Genomic DNA, 21,807 nt, shown 5'->3' on the forward strand with positions numbered 1-21,807 from the left:
ACAACCGCCACCTAGAGTCTACTCATGCCCTCTAGTGGTCCTAAAGTTAGTCACAGCCTAGCAACAAGCAAGGGACTGTGTGGTCATGAATGAGTGTGTGTGTGTGTGTGTGTGTGTGTGTGTGTGTGTGTGTGTGTGTGTGTCATATTAGCTATCTATAATTTGTCCTGTCTGTCCCAGTTGGGATATTTTTGGATTTTGTCAGCCTCTGAAAGCATCTCAATACATTTAATGATCATTAATAAGATTAAAGGTCAAATCCAAGATTAAGAGTTCTGCAAAAAAAAAAAAAAAATTCTATGACAGGCAACCACATTTTCTGATATAATATTCTATAGTTAGACAGGGCTTTCCACAATGTCATCAGTAGAGAGGGTTCAAAAAAACTACTTACAACTTTCTTTTTATTTTTGGAGAGAAATATTCAGTAATAACATGTACACAAAAAGCCATTTGCAAATACAGTATAAAGACAGGACACATCAAACCCGAAAAGGATTGGAGGGAGAGGGATGTGCAAAAAAGAAGAATGACTAATAAAAAGGTGAAAATAAGACATACAAGACCAAATTTCATTTTGCACCTGGTTGGGAAGCATCCTGGACATTTGATGGATGAGATCTAAAGGAGGTGTAGGACATGTTAAATCCTTTTAAAAGGACCAGTGCAGTCACTAAAAAGGAGCAACCTGGGAGATGCATTAGGAAAAAATAAAAATAAAAATAAATCTAAATACATTCATGAAAAAGAAAAAGAATAAAATGATTTGTGAGTGACTTTTTTGGCAATGACATCGCTTGATAGAAGCAACTGATCTTTATTTATCTAAAAAGTAAAAAAAAGTTGGGGATGTGTTTTCATGTTCTGCGTTTTCTTTCAGCAGCGTAGCTTTTTGACGGTCCCTTAACGCGGAGAGTTGTAGTACAGAGCAGCCGTGTGTTGGTTTTTTACTTTAGGACAAGTACCGTCAACTTCTTCTGAAAAATACAGCTTACATTAGCCACCACAGAAGGACAATAAGTTCAATTTTATAATATTAACCCCGGAAGTACGATTTCGTGGCGTTATGTGAATATGGGGTAGCTCAACTTCAGTGTTACAGGTTTTGCGAACCTGGATTTGCATTAAGTGACAGACTCGTTTAACAGGACTGAAGTCGGTCAGCCGGACTGGAAAGGAGAGAGGAGGTTATCTGAAGACAGAGGACTGCTGACATGCTCATTAACTCGCATTATCAGAGGAAACATTCACGGTGCTGCGGTTACTGAAGTCGTGCGGTTGTTGCCAATGGAAAGCTCGTCAGTGTTTGGTGTTCGTCTGTCCCTAAAGCAAAGATACTTTCTCCTGCTGTGTATCGCTGTCGGAGCCATAATAGCGTATCAGTTTACAAGGTAAGGTAAACTCTGAACCAGCTGTCAGTGTCTAACTTAAGCCGTCAACTCTAAACGAGGCATGCGTGGGGATGAATTTGTGAATGGAAACCCCGCCCACTGAAATTTCAAAAGTCAAACTCTAAACTCGGTTGCAAAGAACACATGGAGCTACCTGTGAACTTTCACCTGGCTCACCTGCAGGCCTGTGGACATTGAACATGACTAAGCTGAGCTACTTGACAGTTTGTTAGACAGACTTAAGTTTTGTCCGCGTTTGAGGTTTGAGTTTCAGCTCACCATGTAAGTCTCAATTTAAACCTTTCCTTTCCATCCTGTTATTGTATCAGTCTGGTGAATTACAGGCATGTTTAGTATCGGAGAGCACTGTAACACGTTGAACCGATCAGAAACAATGGATAGCAGGGTGTGCCTCTCATGCAGCGATAACACACCCAGGCTAACACCTATTTTTTGCCACTATAATTTCATGAAGGAGTTTCTGAAATGCAGTCAGGCCTAAATATTTTCCTCCAGGGGAATACTTGCTTCTCATCACAGAGCTATGTCTCCAGTATCTTCATTAATCCAGTTGCACCAGTTCAACAAGTTCTTTTTCAGCTGTGAATTTTATTTTGCCCCCTCAGGAATCACCCTGAGGCGAGAAGAATGAGCCGTTTGGAGGGTCTGAGGGCCAACTCGTCTCAGTTCACTCTGGAGACAAAACCCTTCCGCGTCCTGGGAGGCTCCATCCATTACTTCCGTGTCCCCAGAGCCTACTGGGAGGACAGGCTGCTGAAGATGAAGGCCTGTGGCCTCAATACTCTCACAACGTAGGCTCCCTCTGTAGCTGGCGGCTGGTTGAATGTACTGAACTGAACCTCAAAGCACTAGACCACCGTCAGATATTTATTTTACTGCACCATGGACATAAAATCTGAGTAAAGCAAAGTAAAGCAGCCAAAATTCGTGGGTCACAGTTTTATAAACTGCTTTTATAAGAAAACATAAGGGCATTAAAATGCTAAAAGAAAACAACACTTATATTTTATATTCATGTTATATTTCTTTATGCAGATATGTGCCATGGAACCTGCATGAGCCTGAGCGAGGGGTGTTCAACTTTGAGGATCAGCTGGATTTAGAGTAAGGAATGAAGGAGGGGAGACTGTTGGAGAGCAGGTGAACTCCTGCAGATGGCATTGTTGCACTGCAGAAAAGCCTTAGCTTCGGCACAGCCTTGAATCATCTGATACTAATGAGAGGGCGTATGTTTACCCTCATGAAACGTTTCTGATTAATTACTTGTGCACTATCAGTGTCAGGGATGGCTGATTTATTGATTACGATGGCATTTGTCCATCAACTGTTTTGATTACTGGTAAATGTAGTTCAATAATCCAACATTTTCGCAAAAATGTGATCTGAAAAACAAAACAGTATTTTAAGGTGTATTTGTTTTTCTTAACATTTTGAATTGAAAGTGATCATTTGTGTGCATTTTAAATTGACAGTATAGATAATAAACAAACCATAAGGAGAACACTTTTTGCTAATTTTGTGTCCTTCTCTCAGAGCCTATCTGCGTCTTGCTGCCAGCTTGGACCTCTGGGTGATTCTACGTCCAGGGCCCTACATCTGTGCTGAGTGGGATTTAGGAGGATTACCCAGGTAAAAGTCACAGAGCCACAACTACATGTTACTTGTGCAAATATTTTGTGTGTGCCTCTCAGTCACAGTAACATTGTAATGCATTATTTTAAAACAGCAAGTGGGCCTCAGAGTTAATCCCTTCAATTTGTTTTGGAAGTGAATTTTTCAGTCAGTAATCTGTTAGTTAGCAGTATTTTGCTGCAGGCTCAATCCATTAAACCCTTGGACATAATTCATAGTTTAAGTATGTGAATTATTTGAAGTGTTTTGCCAGATGTGTTGTTGCATGCTGTACAATAAGGCATTTGTCTTTTATATGATTTAAAGACAACATGACAAGACATATTATGGGCAATACGTCATATACGTTTAATACCACTCTTAGTGTTATCAGAATTTTTGTGAGGTATTAGAGAGAATCGTAATTAAATCTGACAGGCACATCTCCCTGAAATTATGAATTTGTTTAGTTCTGTAATCAAAATAGATTCAGGAAGATAATGGGGATGAATGTTGGAGGGGAAAAAGACTGGAAGTAGGTATTTTTTTTGTCGTTTTGCCTTCAGGGAATGTGAGGTTGAGGTAATATTTATTTGATAATCATCAAAACAGAGACTTTCAAGGGGCACGCAGCGAAGCACGACTTCCTCAGCACCGCATTTTATGATAGTCATGCTCAGGTTGGTGTGATTACCTTTGATAGTTTAAAACCTAAAGAGAGTTCACAGCAGAGCACTTTGAAGAACCTGTTCGATATGTTGCTTTTTGGACATTTTAAAAGTTTTGTTGTGGTTTCTTTCCAGTTGGCTGCTACGGGATCAAAACATGAAACTGAGAACAACCTATCCCAGATTCACTGATGCAGTCAACTCCTTCTTTGATCAGCTCATCAAGAAAGTTGTTCCGCATCAGGTACTTTCCATTTTAGCGCTATCAGAATGAATTGAAAATTAATTGGACCGAAGCACACAGTGTAAGAAAGACATGCGAAATAACAAACAAAACTAAAATATGAAAATACACACATGCTCAAAATGGAAGAGGCATTTCATTGAAACCCTTTGTGTGTTGGTGGTTGATTCATATGTTCAGCAAATGTCAGAATTCATGCAGTTCAAAAAGCAATCCAAATCCCTCTGAGATCAAACATAGTTTAATCATAGTTTTGCTGTGTTGCCACCTCCAAAACACTGTGCAATCACTAGCTGCTGCTGACCATATGGTTATCATTGTTAGTATGCATTATAAGCACTTGAATTGTTCAACTTGTGTCCTCTCAGCCATATTTTCTTTGTATCAGCTCCATGCATCATTGAACAAGCTCTGATTTCCATTTCACAGTGTTTCTCAAAGTCAGCTGTATTGAGAGTAGGCAGGAATGGTCAAAAACTGGTGCCAAGCCCTAATATGTGTCCTCTATTCACTGGCTAATTAATGCGCAGTACTCCAAGGGTGGCCCAATTATCGCATTTCAAGTGGAGAATGAATATGGCTCCTATGCTAAAGATAAAGAATACATGCCCTTCATCAAAGAGGTAAGAAACAGAATTATTTCAATATTAACGGATCGCTCTTAGATGAGAGTGCATAAATGCACTTATTTGCTTTGTTCTCCCTGCTGTCCTTAACTCACTCACTCTTTGCTCTGTTTCAGTAAAATTCAACAACTATATTTCAGAAAGAGCCTTCACTGTTATGTTTAGTTGCCTCCATAATCCCACTTCTCTCCAGGCGTTATTGTCAAGGGGCATCACAGAGCTGCTGCTGACCTCAGACAACAAGGAAGGACTAAAGCTTGGAGGAGTGAAAGGAGGTATTGTCAGATAGGCTGACAGACAAACAAGCCTGTCTATATACACACACACACACACACACACACACACACACATGCACACACCCAAACAAACACGCTCACACATATTCAATATGGTGGTTGGTGTGCAGTGATTTTACACACAAAGACGAGGTCTGGTGTGGGCCAGTGTCAGGCTGCGGCAGTTCAGAACCTCTTTCTCCACACAAAGGATTCTGTGTACTGTAGCACCAAAAACTTGCACTTTTTGAATGTACACTGTTATGTATAGTATTAGTGTGAAGTGATGTTTGTAACCTTTTGTGTTTTTTTTAAACCATAATATTGTACTTCTTTTTTTTTTGTCTGAAGTACTAGAAACCATCAATTTTCAGAAACTGAACCCGAATGACATCAGGTATCTGGATGAAATACAAGTGAGTCCTATTTGTGTTCCACTGCCCGCTGCTTTTTTCACGTTTGTAGATTTATGAATCAGTGTATTGCTAATTTCCTGATCTAATCAAACTAAACTCGATAGACGCATCATTAGCAACCCTTGCTGTTTCCAATGAAAAGACATAAGACAGACACATACATTGAAGTGTAAATCTAGGGCTACTTACCTACCTTGAAAGGAAACGTTGGAGACCTGAAAGAATTTCTTTAATCTTTAGGATAATTTATTAATGGTCTGTGCAGAAAGGTAGATACAGTGAGAGACTGAAAGGTCAGATATATCTTGTGTTTAATTGAGTGTGTGTTGCTTCTCAAAACTACTGCAACACCAAACCATTTCTTCTTCCCCAAGCCCCAGAAGCCTAAGATGGTGATGGAGTACTGGTCTGGCTGGTTCGACCTTTGGGGAAACCTTCATCATGTATATTCAGCTGAGGGTAAGACTTACTTTGCTTTGCCAAAGGTAAGAAACACTTCTTTGCCGACACATACGGGATTCCTGATAAAGAGTAAGACAAGTGTTCACATGAGGGTAAGACAGGATTTCTACTGATGGATTCTTTGTTGAAACAGTGTCTTTCTGTGCAGAGGGTCGATAATACTGGCTAATTTGAGACTGGAGTAAGACAGGTTTTGTGCCGCAAGCCAATACAGAATCTCTCAAGGTAAAACACACTGTCTTGAGGATAAGACAGAGTCCCGTAGCCTCAGGGTAAGAAAGGCTTAAGACAGACCTCTTTAGCTGAGAATAAAATAGACTCTGTGCCAGGGGAAAGACAGCGTAAGGACAAACTCACTGCTGTGGGGGTTGTGTAAGATAGACTCTCCAGGCTGAGTGTTAAACTGTTTCTCCAACACTGTGGTTCCTTCACAAAAGGCACAGAGCCCACTCAGTGCAGCTGGGATGTACAGCTCACCATATGGCCATTTATTCCTTGTTTTGTGGCTTTGTCAGAGATTTATGTACTTTTCATTATGGGCTGACCGATACGTTTGTGTTTCAGGCCCGATGTTGATAGCAGTTATTAGTAATCAAGGAGACTGATAACAGATGTTTGGAACCGATATACACACTACCAGTTAAAAGTTTTCTAACACCTCCATTTTTCCAGTTGAAACTTACACAGCGTAATGTATCAATGTACTCTCACATTAAAGCATAGAGCAAATAAAGTTTATACAAATGTGTTGCACTTGTAGGTTAATTTGCTTTCACCTTCATCCCAAACCGGCTCTGTGGTGTTTAAGTCTGGAGACTGTTCTGGTCTTCATCATGTGAAGCCGTCAGAGTTCTTTTCTTCTGATATTCTTGGTCATTATCTTTCTGTAGGATGAACCACTGACCAACCAGTCTGTCTTCCTTTGTTACTCACCTGTTTCTTACCTGTCTGATGACAGTATGCAGTACAACTTCTTGCACTACAGTATTGTCCTAATAATGCATCAGAGGGTTTAGTAGGAATTGTTTAACTTTCAAGGCTTCATTTACTTCTATTGCTACAGGAAAGCTGTAATTTAACCAATTTCTTAATCCCTGAAAAAAAAAGGCCTGTTTTCTATGAAATTTACAAGAGTTTTCAGTTTTTAGTGACCTTAAAATTTTTCTTTCTCCTTACCTTGGGCAGTTTGCTGCTTTACTTTGTACCGTTTAAGGTTTTTCACTGGATTTGAGCTGCTTAAATTTCAATAAATCTGGGAAAATGTGGGTGTTCCGAAACCTTTGACTGGTAGTGTACGTTTGCAGTAAAAATGAAAAGTGAAAATCTTGGTGTCAAAATTTAGAATAACACAAATTCAGACACACAACTTTTGTTGAAATGCCTTTAAGCATATTTATAATTAAAAGAGAACTTTTCAGCATTATCTTAAAACATAAAGTGCAGGGACCAGTGTTACTCAAAGATAAAGCTATCACTACATAAATAAACTATTATCTTGTTAGAGTTAACAAAGTGCAGACCACTCTCTAACTGGAGCTGCTCCGGTCTGCAGATGTGCTCCTCTGTTTCCGTCTGTGGCACAGTAGCTTTCAGTGTTCATGACGTGTAACCAATCAGGGACATCACTAGAGACCACTGGGAGGTGGTAACTACAGACAGAGAAAAGTGGCTGCAACAGAGCCAAAGTAGCGCATTTTTAGGAATAATTAAACAAACAAACAAAAAAAAAAACAGTTCAGATGATCGTAAAAATGCTTAATATCCGATTTGATAATCAGCCAGTCCGATAGTTGGTTGACCCCTGCTTGTCATGCACAGTAGGTTGTGAGCCAAGTATCACAAACCAGTGTGTGTGTCCCATCCGCTTTACTTTGTCTCTGGGCCATATATTTGATGTTCAGAGGCCAGATTTTCAAACAGCTCCTTGTACAGGATTGTTCAAAGATGTGCTCCACTGATTCTCACTGACTGTGCTGAACTCAGATGTGAGGTGTTACACTTTGTAGGAGTCTCATTCATCTCATGCCCTTGCACTTCCTCTGTATCCACATGCACCCATCTGCTACATCTACACATACACACAGATGCACACTGCACACAAAAATTGCGCATCACATCTCCCTGTGTGCAGTGGCGGGAAAAAAAGACTCAGATCCTTTGCAAAAATAAAAGTAATAAAACAACAATGTAACAATAGTTTGTGTACAAGGAGACGTCCTGCATTCAAAATCATACAAATTACAACTATTTTGAGCTAAATTTACTTACAATATCAAAATTAAAAAGCCGAATTTCACAGTGTTGTGTGTGTGTGTGTGTTATATATATATATATATATATATATATATATATACACACACACACACACACACACATACACACTGTAGTGTCTAAAGACAATTCTGGTTGCAGTTGTGTCCTAAAAATCGTATTTCCTTACAACAACAGAACAAAATGTGTAAAAGCCGCGTTTTTGTTTCTCTGGAATTAAGAAAAATTAAACTTGATTTCCACTGGATCCACTCTTGAAACACTGTTCCATAATGTCATCAGTGGCCAAAAGCTTCACAGGTTACTTTAAGTACTTACTTTTAAATATCGTACTTAGATGACTTTCAGTATCTGACGAACTGTATCCAGTGAATGTTGTGCTTGTTTTTTCTTGATAAATAATAAGCAGTTATCCTCAAAATTAGCAGTTAATTCTTTTTTGAATGATCACTTTGTCCCTTAATTGAGTTCTAGTATATCACTCATGCAAACTAGCCAGTGGCTAACTCGTGTGTACTCTACAGTATATCCAACATACAAGCCATATAACACGGTCCACTGCAGCCTGGAGGGTGATATTTTTGGTATAATGCACAGTCATGACATAAATGATAGCACCTGTTTCACAATTGAAAAGATTAATGGCAGTCACACACCCTACTATCACCGTCTCGAGTGCTGTCAGAAACATCTTCTTTCAAACACACAGTGCAGAGCCTCGAGCCTCCTTTTTACTTTCTGTCATTTCCCAGCAGCCTCCACATCATCACAAAAAGTGTTCTGAAAATGAAAGAGGGCCAGCAGTCTCACTTCTTTATGTATTTTCTCCCCAGTGAGAAAGGGAAAAGGAGAAAGAAAGGGAAAAAAAGGCCCTCACCATGCAGAAAACGTCACAGCTATGAAATGAACACTGGAATATTCAGAGGGGATTCATGTCCTTGACAGTTCAGTGCTCTGTAGACTGCAACACACCCAGCAGTCGGTCACAGCTAGTGCCACCACCATGAAACCAACCGAGTCCGCCTCTGTCACTCACCCTGCTCCGTTGTTACTCGCTAAGGCTCATGCCCTTGATTCACATCATTAGAGTCAGTCCAATTTGACTGCTAGTGCATTTTAAATACTTAATTATTTACTCTGCCGTGTTGACTGCAGGTAAGTAATTGGTGCAGGGAGGTAGGCAATTTTTTTATGGGTGTGAGTATTTCCCCGTAATGAATTATAGTAACCTCTAATAGGATGTGTGACTGAGGTCCATCCATGCTTTAATTGCAGTGGAATTGAGGGCAATAGGATTATTTAAACAGTGGCTGTGGTTAAAGGTTATTTTTTTTCCCCTTCTTGTTACTCATGGGTCTGAACGTTTAGCTTTGTATTCATTATTCCTGGCTTTACTCACCGTTCAAATCAAAATAATGCAGCAAATTTAGACACATTATGTATTGAAGGGGATTTGTTTCTTTCTTTCACTTTCGTGACAGACATGATACCTGTGGTCACAGAAATCCTTAAATTGGACATGTCCATCAATCTCTACATGTTCCATGGAGGGACAAACTTTGGCTTCATGAACGGGGCATTTGCCATTGGAATGCCAGCACCTAAACCTATGGTGACGAGCTATGGTATGTGTGAAAAATCTATTTTTGACCAGCATTTTGTAACATTTGAATAAAATTATTATTATTATTATTATTATTATTGTTGTTGTTGTTGTTGTTGTTGTTGTTGTTGTTGTTATTGTTATATACTGGGTTGATTGGTCAGAGTTAAACTAGGTTCATGCTGCAAAGACTCAACACAAACTGCATTTTAATAGCAAGGTACATATTCACCATTACTGGCACTTGTGCTGGGGTTAATTCTAATTGTTAAAGCCCATTGATCCTGTATCAAAATGTACAATGTACCACCTGAAACAAATGTGAGTAGGATAGGTAGATTAAAACATGATTAGGATCTTTTAAACATCCGTAGATGGTGCTATCCATACGCCTCAGTCTCTGACCTTGAGCTGCTTAGACATTTGAATGTGCAGTGCACACTAATGAATTCATTACCTAATAAAATGCATGGGAAATGTAAATTAAAGACGGTACAATGGGTTTTATATTGTCCCCGAGGGTACTTAACATTGTAATGACCTCGTTCTTCAGGAAACCGGAGAATGCTGAAAAGTGTTCCATAGTAAGGAACGCCACCTCTGACCTTCAGCACTCTTTGTAATTGTGTTTACTCCTGAATGCCTTTTACCTTTTTGCCTCAAAAAGGCTGCAATTTCTGTCAAGATAACCCAAAACGTGTCTCGGCCCGTTGCCGTCTCAAGATGTTTGATAGGGGAGCACGGTGAAAGCATCTGCCGCGGTAAGAGGCATCCCTTTCCTCTCTCTGGCTCACGAGCCTGCTGTTCTGATAGCGCATTATCTTTCAGATTACGATGCTCCATTATCCGAGGCTGGGGATTACACCACCAAGTACCATCTTCTGAGGAATTTATTCAGCCACTACCACAGTGAGTGTTGTGTGTTGTTGCTGAGACGGGCCCCACATCTTCTGTCTTTCTTTCTCTCCCTTTCCTTTCATCTCCCCACTTAAGTTAATTCTCCTTGTAGAACCTGTTCTCTGTTGGCTAAAGCAGGATAACTTTGCATATGATTACTAGCTCGGGTTAGACTGGGATTTTTTTGTGTGTGTTTGTGCGTGTGTGTGAGATTTCTGTCTAAGTCAAAGAACCTCTGTCACGGTCCTCTGTGAAAACTACATACTAGGCCTCGTGTCGTGTTTATGGCTTATACTGTTATCTGTATTTGTAAAACAAGGCTTCTGTGGTTGGGGGCAGAAGTCTCAAGTGTTTTGTGGCCAGTGCTGGAAATGTAGCTTTTGGCAGTCTGGGATCAAATCCAACACAACAACAAAGTAATAGTTCGTCCAGCGTTTGGTGATTGAAGATAGTTTGAAAGGCTGCCTGTGCGTGATTCATCCTTATGTTTTGTAGCCTGCTGAACAATGAGCAGTGGCCTGGATATGAGAGTGAGTCGGAGAACGCTTTGTGTTCTATAGCAACCACAAACACATGACCTAATTTTTTAATTAGATCAGCTTGATATTTTATTATTGTTTGGTTGTCAAATCTTGTACATTGTGTTACTCTTTGCCCTGTGGTGTTGTTTTTTTTGCATAACTTGGCATGGATTCAGGCTCATCTGTCAAAGGTCTAACACTGATATTTGACAACAACATCAACATGTCTTTTAAAATAGACTTGTGACATACATGCTTTGGGGTTTTCTCATTATTTCAAAGCTGCCAGAAATTGCAAAAAACAAAAATGTAATATTGAACAAGCTCCACGTGCATCTTAACTCCACACAGACTGTCTGTGCTCACTGTGTAAATGTAACCAGTTTATCTTGAAGCATTTTAGCTTTCAAAAGTATTAATACTTGTAATCATCAGTCAACAGTTGTCTGAGAAGAAAGTCAAAATGTCAAGTGTGAGCAAATTTGAACCCCACCAGCATGTTTCTCCTTGCCTGCAAGATATCGCCACGGTCTTCTCTGAAAAGGATTATATGGATAATTTGGGATAATATGGGCTTTGTTGTGTGCAAAAAAAATTCAAAATCTGCAACATAGCTCCATATAAGTGTCTCTTCATTTCACACTCTTTCCCTCGCATCATAAACAATACCAAAGACATTGGATGGAAAGCGTTTAGAGAGCCATTTAGGAGGAAGGTGTTGGCCATAATCCTCCAAGCTTTCCTTAAGTGATCCAGCTGTTACCACTTGGTGATAAGGAAGTGCTGTCAAGCCTTTTCCAGAGGGACGGCTGGTGTCTCTGCATGCTTTAACACCTTTAAAAGCAGTTAGAGGGCATGGGCAACCACTGTTAATCGTTGTAAAGAGATTTTTGTAACATAGAGCACAAACTGGATGCTGCTGTGGAGGGAAAATGGCTCACCCAAGGAGCCTTACAAGCAGTTTCCAAGGGACAGGTTATTTTTATGATTGGTACTGAGTGATTCACAGGTTGGAAAATGTGAGGACTTCTACAAGGGGATGCAGAATGGGACCGTCAGGCTGTAGTTTAATAGGCCACTGTCTATTAAAGCACTATGCAGAAAGAGGTCTAGTAGCTGTTTGTGCTCGAGTAAAATGTTGCAGGTTAAACTTTAGCAGACCAGTAGTTATATGAAACATCCTTCTTCATTTATTACAAGCTGTAGGCAAATCAAAGTCAATTTTGCAAGAAATTGCTTTCTCTCTCTGTTTTATTCAGTTATGTAGGTGTCTAGCTGCAAAGGTGTGTATTTTAAGGTGTATAGCTTTTTAGCCTTGGCAAGTTTTTAGAGATTTTCTAAAGATCAGAAATCTGTACAGTACATCCCTTCTCTGCATCCACGGGCTAGTCTACCTGACTGAATTTGCATATGTATTGTTTTTAGTAGTAGAGCTGTCGCTTTCTTCAAAAAATCAAGTGTAAATGAATTTGAAATGACATGCAGTTTGTTCGAATGGATTCGAATGTGCAACCCCCTCATGGTTGCTATTGTCCTCCATTTTCTCTTCAAACAACATTATTTGCTTGGTTTACCGATAACAGGTCAACAGGGTACGCCATAGGTCAAGCTGATAGTAAAAGCTTTAGAGCGCCCTCTGCTGGATCACCAAGTAAATTACTTCAAACGGTCTGTTGCGGACTGTAAATTTTGAATTCAAACTAATATTTGAATTTCAAATAAAAGGTGACAGCCCTGTTAAATACCCAGGGAATGTTAGTTTGGAGCCATGGGTAATTAAAGGATATGGAAAATGAACATAAATTGAGGTAGAGAGGAACCTCATTTTCCTAGCCTCATTTTTTCCTCCTTGTTTTTCAGCTCAGCCTCTCCCTGAACTGCCCTCTCTCCGGGAGAGGAGAGCATACCAGCCCGTTGTCATCCAGCAGCACCTGTCTCTATGGGACAGTCTGCATTTCACTGACAAGGTATGCTACAGGAGCACAGAGAGTGCCAAAGTTCCAGGCACAAAAACAATAATAAACACCATCCGTGTAGCACTTCTCAAAACAGAGCTGCAAGGTTGTTTACAGACAACAATAACACGCAAAATACTTAATACATAACTAATCCATATAAGCCAATCAAAAAAGTAGCTGTTAATTATGTGGAGGTGAGTGTACTGCTTTAAAATGTAGCGTCCTGCTCTAAGAGCCTTTCATTGTACATGAGGCTCCCAGCTGTGATTTCCTAAGACAATCCTTGCCTGAGGACAGGTGTATTTACAGTAGCCACAGTTACAGCAGCACAAACTCTTTATCATATCTGCCTACTCAATGCAGAATTTCTGTTCGCCTTAATTATCACACATTGAATCTGCCAACTACCTGTTACCAGTACCTATTATAATTTGTTTGCAGCCTTGCTAGCTATTTTTTTTTGTTTGTTTTTGTTTTTAAATATCAATCAACATCAGCAAATGATAGAAACATCTCCAGCATTAGATGATAACAGCACTGTAGTCACAGGTGTTCTTATACCTGTTGGCAGTGTTGTTTCTGTCTTTCTTTTATCTTTCAAAATGTTTGAACAAGTGATTTTATGATTGCGAGATGTCTCAGAGCTTTCACTTGATTACCTCAAATAGAAAACATCATGGTGTCAACTTGAAGCTCTGAAAATTTGAGAGTGAGATTGCAACCATTTTCCATCACCAGGGGGAAATGAATGAATAGCACTCCTCACTTAATGAACATCTGTTGTCGAGGTGCTCCTGAGCAAGACATCCTCTCCCCACTGCACCAGTGTCCTGCTCAGGGACCAGCAATAATCGACTGTGTGCAGGTTTAAAGCAGGTTGTTGTGGAAATAAAGTATGAAGAGAGAATTTCTCTTTGCCAGACAAGAAACGAAAAAAAAAAAAAGACTAGTTAAACAACGTGTTTGGATGGTGTCATCATGTGCTGCTTACTTTCATGTCCACCAATGTAGTTTAGCCCTGTGCACCGTGCTCTTCAGTGGCATTGATATTCAAACCAGATGTAGCACGTCTGGCAGTTGCTTACAACATTAATTATTCACTCCCCGTTGCAACAATTTGCTTCCCTCTGAGACGACAATTACTTTGCCCCTGACCAGCCACACGCCCTTGTTTGAAAAGAGCGTTTTCTCTTCAGTGGCTTCAGACAGACTGAATGGGATGTCTGAGTTTGATATTGTATCTGTGTGTTTGGAGGTAGGTAGTTAATCGTGTCATAGCGGGGAGCGCTTATTGTCTTGTGAAGAGCGCATAAAGCACCTCCCAAGGGTATGCAAAAAGAATGTCTCTGAATAAAACAATTGAACGGCAGACTGGAGAGCTTCATTGGGTTTGATATATCATCACTTTGGCTGTAGCCATCCTGTGAGGAGGAGGTTGTGTGGCAGAAGTCGTGAGATCTCATCTGAGAGCTGCTTTAAGATTTACTTTAATTACAGCAAACGTGTATGTGACCATTTCACAAAGCATTTCTAAAAATCTGAATTTCAGCAGCACATTTTAGCACCGGTTTTTAGAGGTGTCATTGTATGAACAATAAACCTCAATTATCTGTCTTAAACCCTTCTTTTGCTTTTTTCTTTAGCCTTTTAAGTCAGAGAGGCCGGTGAACATGGAGAATCTCCCTGTCAACAATAAAAATGGCCAGTCATACGGCTACACGCTGTATGCGACCACCATCACCAGTGGAGGAGCCCTCAACTCGCAGAACAACATCAGAGACAGGGCACTGGTGAGGACAGGAAGACAGTTGCCGACATAATGCATCCACGATCACGCATTTACACTTTTCTTTGTGAGAATGTTTGTGAGAAAGCTGCAGTCTGCTTGTTAGAAATCACACCTCTGTACTTGTGGAGTACAATTAACAGGCTCAGGCTGCAGCCGGTTGCTTTGGTATTGATGCCTCACAGTTACATGACTACTCAGTTCTCAAAAGTTGAAGTCCAAAACTGAAGTGAAAGACTCAGTATGGAGACAAACTTCACAGAAATGTGTATTTCATTGACATGCATTTTAAAAGTGTTTCTCACTGCTGCTGGGAACGAGTTTGCTGCTCTGTTGAGCCGTTTCTCTCTCTTTGTTGTGTGTTTCCAATAGGAATTTAACTTAAAATTTAATAGCATTTAACTTTCTCTTTCTTTGTAGGTTTTTGTGGACAAACTTTTTGTCGGTGTCCTGGATTATGAGACACAAGAACTAGCACTCCCTGATGGGAAGGTACCTTGTGTGTGTGTGTGTGTGTGTCTCTGTATGTAATTTAGACCCACTGCCGTCTTCTTTCAAAAGGATACAGTTGTTAATATTTAACATGGTGCGTGTGAAGCCTTCAGGGGATGCTGATAGATGTTTTTGGCAGAAAGGTCCAACAGCAAATCATCAAACGAATGTTTATCTTAACAAATTTGAATAGTCAAATTCAGTCTTTCAGAAAACTGTGGAAACAGATCAGCCTCGATCAGTTACTCAAATCAGACCAGATAAAAGGATTTATTTACTTAGGATTATTCTTTCCATTGAGCGTAATTGCTGAATCAGAGTAATGCCTCTCATCTTTAATGTATTTTTCCCTCTGAAGGGAAGAAGAACTCTGAGTTTACTGGTGGAGAACTGTGGGAGAGTGAATTATGGGAAAACCCTGGATGAGCAGCGCAAAGGTACATATTGTTTCACAAACTGATGGATTTGTAAATGTTCCAGTCAGCACAAGTCTTTCCAAATGATGTTTTTCACTGGAGACCTAAAGAGAAGCTTATTAACAGTGTCTTAAGATCTACAAGAAAACTGAAAGCAGCTCTGACTCACCTTTCAGGTCTGATTGGAGATATTGAGTTAAACAAGCGGCTCCTCCGAGACTTCGTTATTCATAGTCTGGATATGAAGCCAAGCTTTGTCAACAGGTTTGTGTCTTTCGATTATTATCCAGTTTCCCCTCCCTGTTTGCGTCATTTAAACCAGCTTGCCTCTGATTTAATCCATCTGATTATCTCCCTTCTTAACACAATTACAGTGGGAACATGATGGCAAAATTGAGGAATCAAAACACAGCCTTCCAATTCAGTGTCTCATGTTAAACATCTTAAATTATAAGCAGTACAGTAGGTAGATTACACGGCTGGAGTCATTTAAGATCTGTTGGAACTTTTCAAGAGGCCCAACGTGATAGAGAACATTTTAGCTCTCTGGATGCGATAAAGCAAACGCCACATGAGCACGGGATGTAGTTTAGTTAGCAGCATGCGTATGACAGCTTGAAATGTAAGATTTCAAAGCACTGTGATGCAATTAATATTCCATTTCTAAGGGCTCAAAGAACCACTTCATACATTACAAATGTGCTGGTCACAAAAAACTCAAAAAATATTCAGCCTCAGATGTGTTTCATGCCAACGGCTGTCTTAGATGCAAAACATCTGTTGCAAACTATTAAACATGGTGGGGCACCCATGTCATTAATTCCATATTTTTAGGTGTTTTCTTACACTGATTACCTCCTGTAGGCAACTCATATTTGATAGCAAACATCACGGTCACTAGGATTATCTGATCTCTTAGTGTTTTTCGGAGTTTAAATTTGCACTTACTCAGATATCCAGATATAATTTCCATCTATTTTCAGGTCTCTCTCTCCCATGTACTGCAAAAGTGCAATTTCTTTACCTCAGCACCATCCTGAAAATGTCAGAGCCTGAAGCCCCATATGAATGAACACTAAAATAACTGAGGAGGGAAATTTTGGTCTTATACCATGGCAACCTTTTGAATTTACTTAGAGGCAAAGTATAACCTATAGTCAAAACAAAAAGACAGTGAATCTGAATATTTCCCCTGCCATCCATGTCCAAACTTGACATTTACTGCAGGCAAATAAATACTGTAGGGAAGACATGATACACTGCTGGCTACCAAACAGGCCTCCTAAAAGTCAAGACAAAAGAAAAGTGTGCTTTTATCGTATTGGAACATATTGTGAAAAGTGTAATCTGTAATGTATTCTCCTTTGACAGACTTGAGAATTCAGCCCACTGGATGTCAATGCGTCAGCGGCCCTCTTTCCCAGCATTTTTCCAGGCCAGACTCTATGTGAACAGTTTTCCCAGAGACACCTTCATCAAACTCCCTGTAAGTTGGACAGCCTGCTGAACTTCTAATGCAGTACAGCAGCACTGCAAACTGCAGCCTCAAAACCTGACGTTAAGTTTATTCAACAATTTATTCAACAATAGAACACTGAAATCTTCAAAATAACAGTTTTTGTTACAGGGATATTATTATTGGATAACATTACAATTATGTTAGCTGGTGTTTGTGATATTTTGCCCAACCTCTCAGTGATTCACAATAAAAAAAAAGTTTAAAAAGGTCTTTTTAAAGGTTCTTCAACTCTCAGACACAGGAAACTGTCCTTTGTAGATCTGACAGAAACTTAGACACCAGAAATTCAGATTCAGAGTGAATGTGTTCACATCTTTTATTTGATCCTCTTTATATACAGTTACCATGTCATTAGTTATCACACCTCCATCTAAAACACTGAAATATTTGATTATGTCCCCAGGGCTCTTTGAGAAGCTTCACTGAGTACCAGCTCATTCACAATTTATTGGATATACACATATTTATACAATATTATATAAATATGTAAATTTCATTTAGTCTGATAGTGAGTGCATCTTGATCTTGAAAGGCTCTTCAGAGAAAAATATGTTGCGGAGATGATCCCATTCTCATGCAGTTGTACACCACGCAGTTATTGATTGAATAAGTCAAGTGCTTCTTGACTGATAATTTCCCTCCTGTTATACTAGCAGATTTATTTATTGTTGCTCAGATTGTAACTTTCCCACGTTTCCAGTGCTGGATGTAGAGAATCTAAGAGCTGTAATTACAACCTGGGATGTACTGAGCACATCATATTACTGGGGAAGGCTTTCATGTGTTGTTGGTGCTCATCAACATTTAATTGGACCTGAACCTGCTAGTAGCTATGGTGAACAGTAATTGGTTGTGTTTACAGGGATGGATTAAAGGTGTCGTCTTTATCAATGGCAAGAATCTTGGACGGTACTGGTCCATCGGCCCGCAGCAAACTCTCTACGTCCCAGGCCCCTGGCTTCACAGGGGGGACAACCAGGTACTTCTGTCCTATCTGTATTTGCATGTGCTTTCCATTTAAAGGTCACTTTTATCAAAGTCATTGTAGCATATTTTAGCATTGATGCCCTAATCTTAACATTAGCTGTGGTTACATTCAAACGTTTTTCCAGTCTGATACGTCACACATTCATCTTATCTCTTTGGCGTGTGCTTGTTCAGCTCCCTGAAGATGGATATCTGTCGTCTGCTCAGCGCAGTTAATGTGTTGCTCTTTTTTCCTGGACTCCTTGATACAACTGTGTATTCTCATAGGCCATGCTCATGTCCACATGCACATAGACTTCTTTCTTTTTTTTCTTTTTCAAAACATTTTGTAGCATTTCTACCAATTAAATCCAATCTTGGCCAAAGTTGGTATATGACATGTTTGGATCACTATGAAAAAAGGCTTCCCTGAAATAGAAATGAAATTTGGCCACATGTGGGGCTGCATTTGACAATAACTTTTTTTCACTGATTAATCTCCTGAACGTTTTCTCAATGAATCAATTAGTTGTTTTTTGATTAAAATGTCAGAAAATGGCTGTTTCCCTGAGTCCAAGGTGACAACTTAAAATGTCTCATTTTGTCTGCTCAACAGTCCAAAACTCCCACAATATTCCGTTTGCAATAATATAAAACTGAGCAAAGCATCAAATCCTCACTGGTGAACGACCAAAGGTTTTCAATTAACATTTCAGTTGCATGTGTATTCATGTTTTTTACTAATGAAATAACAAATTCAAGGGATTGTGCAGCCATGGTGGATGTACGTGTCTCCTGAGAGGTGTCTAGCTCCTTTAGTCATGTGCTCCTCACCTCCATTAGTACAGCAGAGTAAAAGCATATCACAGGTCAGCAGTTCCAGTGTTACAGCTGCTGATAATCATCACCCGGTAGCTTTGATGTTGTTGACCTCTGCAGCACTTTCTGGAAAAGGCCCCGAAGCTACATCCACTGTATCTCTGCCTTTCTTGCCTTTTTCAGCTTTTCTTTTCTGTGAGTGTGCATATATTGACATTGGTGCTCAACCACCCACTCTCACTGTACTTTCATGACCTCGCTAAGCTGGTGCTTTTTCCTTCATCACAGGTCATAGTGTTTGAAGAGCAGGAAACAGATGGTAAGATCCAGTTCGCCAGCAGCCCTGACTATGGCATGGCTGTCGATGTCCAGTGAGGACAGGAGGTCAGAGGGGAGGGAGGGTGCAGAGAGGAGGAGGAGGAGGAGAATGTAGAGGGGATGATGGGACAGAGGCGACAGGCCGTGAGTTTCATCGACACAGACACGGACACCCAGCCGTGACCAGCAGCACTCAAAAGTGACACGTCAGTAAACATGACATTTTGTGTACTACCAGAAAACGCAGACGCGGCAGTGTAACCAGCTTCCTCACAATAATTTCTCATTTAGTGACTGTATTTACAACATTCTGTCCAATCTTTTTTATTCAATTTAGCATAGTACCAACTTAACCTCTGCTCATACACTGTACCTTTGGAGACCAGGGGAGCGGGACAGAGAATGATCTTGATTATAATGAAGTGCTAGAAAATATCCTCTTCTCACAGAATTAATTTATAAATTACATCCAGGCTGTATAAAAAGGATATGTGAATAAAGACTGGTATGACCTCTGTGTCAGTATCCAAAGCCAAGGAAGCTTGTGAACTGCTTTATTTATCCTGCAGACTGAGATCTTGTTTGACATGGCACTGGTCGCTTTTCAAATTTACCTTCTTGTGATGTGCTGTGAGCTCCTGTGGAGGAGTCAAGCTCACGAGTCGTGTTTGAAGATCATTTTTTTTGAAAACCCATCTGTTGTGTGTGGTACTAACCTGCTGCAGTTACTTTCTTCAAAGATTGATGGCACGGTGAAGCTGTGTTGTCACATTTGAAGACCTGGCAGTTTAAGCATAAATGGTATAATAAGTATAGGTAATCTATAAATTGATAGGTTGTCAGGTTTCCTGTGGTGCTGAAATGCTGGAGTCGGTTAAACCAGCTGTTACACTGAAGTGTTTGCGTACTGGAGATTTATGCATCACTAAATTAAAATGGTTCCCACCACATAGTGGCTATTGAATGACCCTTTTACATTAAAACGTAAAAGAATAAAATATGTTCGACACATCTGACTTGACACTTGATGAAATGCTGTTGAAAACTCATGTAACCTGGGAAGATTTTTAATGAGATTTAACACAAATTGCAAAACATCATACAACGGAACAAATGATGTTGGTTAGTTTTGCATAGTAACGTATTTCCCCTTATTTTAAACTGCATGAATGCTACTAACCCTGAAACAAACTTTCCTATGTATGTATATATGTATATTTACATAAACCAGGCCAAATGTGTTAGATCTCAGGTTACAAACACATATTATACAACACAGAGAGTAAAGACGTCCGCTGGACAGAATACTCGGGACCAGACGAGGTTCTTCTCAGTTGTTTTATTTCTCTTGATTCAACTAACATCTTTCTCTGAGACAGAACTGCTGTGGCAAATTAACAACCTTAAGAGTCACATGCATAAAATGTGAATCACATGAGGCTGGAAGATGGCAGTGGGGATGAGGAAAAGAGAGGACTTGTGTGTTATGTGTTTTGTGCCTTAGAGAAGCCCTCAGAGGGTAATGCTCATTAACTGACATTAAATACTGGATAACCTATACTGCTAAAGTTAATGTATAGGTAGGTTGGTTCTAGTAGAGTAATTCTTTGCGAGTATTAGATATTGCTTGATACGTTATCTGTCGGAATAGGAGACAGCTTTCGAGGTGAAGCCCTTTGAATTGCTCTTCTGCTTCGGGACATACTACAGAGGGTAACATCACATAATCTCATTTAGCCAATCCAACTGCATGTTGATCTGAACGCCACAGGACGTTTGTTTTGCCTGCATCTTTACCAGAGCAACACTTCGGATTATCTGAGAGCGGGAATTTCGTTTCACTTGAAAAGTAAATTATACACGGCAACATTCAGGAAAACTTCCTGAAAACAAGTTCTGCAGCTTTTTATAGGACAGTGTTCAAATTAAGTTTCTTGCACACTTGCATTTTTTTTCTATTTTGGTTACAACACTTAATTATTTTTGTTTCAGTGTGAAAAACAGTTCAGATGGATTCATCCTTCATTTAGATTAAAAGCTGATGATAACCACTCAAGTAGAACTTAGGTCCACAGCAGTGCTATAAAGTAGACGGTGTGTGTGTGTCTGCCTGTGGGTAGCGCTAACCTGTTATTTATCTCTATGATAACCCATCCGTGTGTTACAGTATAACGTAATGTGTTCATGCTGTTTTAGAGAGCAGCTGGAAAATACAGTTCTAAGGGCAAACACTGCTATGACTTAATTGCACATCCACACTTGAAATAAATACGTAAATATATTAAATTTGATCTTTAATAAATAATGGGAGGCGAGTTGAAGAATAGAACAAATCCAAAGATAGTCTGTAATCTCCATGGCCGAACCCTGTGCAGCGTAATATCATGCAGTCAATGAAAACAGCCAGTTTGATGAGAGATACAATACAGCCATTGTCTGAATGTGTTTCTTATCATATTCCAAGTGAAATATGTAATAATGTGGTTTCTCCGGCTGATGAGCCCAAGAGGCTTTAACGTCTTTGTAA

General features: G+C 39.8%; 1 protein-coding gene across 2 annotated transcripts; it reads left to right on the forward strand.

The window, feature by feature from the left end:
- The first annotated feature begins 974 nt into the window (after positions 1-974).
- On the forward strand, positions 975-20,131 carry LOC121187581 (beta-galactosidase-1-like protein 2). Of its 2 annotated transcripts, none has more exons than XM_041046888.1 (19): positions 975-1,391; positions 2,018-2,203; positions 2,448-2,516; positions 2,946-3,041; positions 3,827-3,935; positions 4,466-4,558; positions 4,755-4,836; positions 5,188-5,252; positions 5,627-5,711; positions 9,467-9,610; positions 10,417-10,497; positions 12,867-12,973; positions 14,608-14,754; positions 15,171-15,242; positions 15,601-15,679; positions 15,835-15,922; positions 17,030-17,144; positions 18,040-18,156; positions 19,251-20,131. In XM_041046888.1, exons 1-19 carry the CDS (start codon positions 1,288-1,290, stop codon positions 19,335-19,337), a joined length of 1,926 nt encoding a protein of 641 aa, XP_040902822.1. In that variant the 5' UTR covers positions 975-1,287; the 3' UTR covers positions 19,338-20,131. The 2 variants fall into 2 exon arrangements, with proteins under 2 accessions (XP_040902822.1, XP_040902823.1); XM_041046889.1 differs by lacking the exon at positions 975-1,391 and adding an exon at positions 1,608-1,673.
- The last annotated feature ends 1,676 nt before the right edge of the window (positions 20,132-21,807 follow it).

Source organism: Toxotes jaculatrix, chromosome 9 (assembly GCF_017976425.1).
Source record: "Toxotes jaculatrix isolate fToxJac2 chromosome 9, fToxJac2.pri, whole genome shotgun sequence".
Lineage (NCBI taxonomy): Eukaryota > Metazoa > Chordata > Actinopteri > Toxotidae > Toxotes > Toxotes jaculatrix.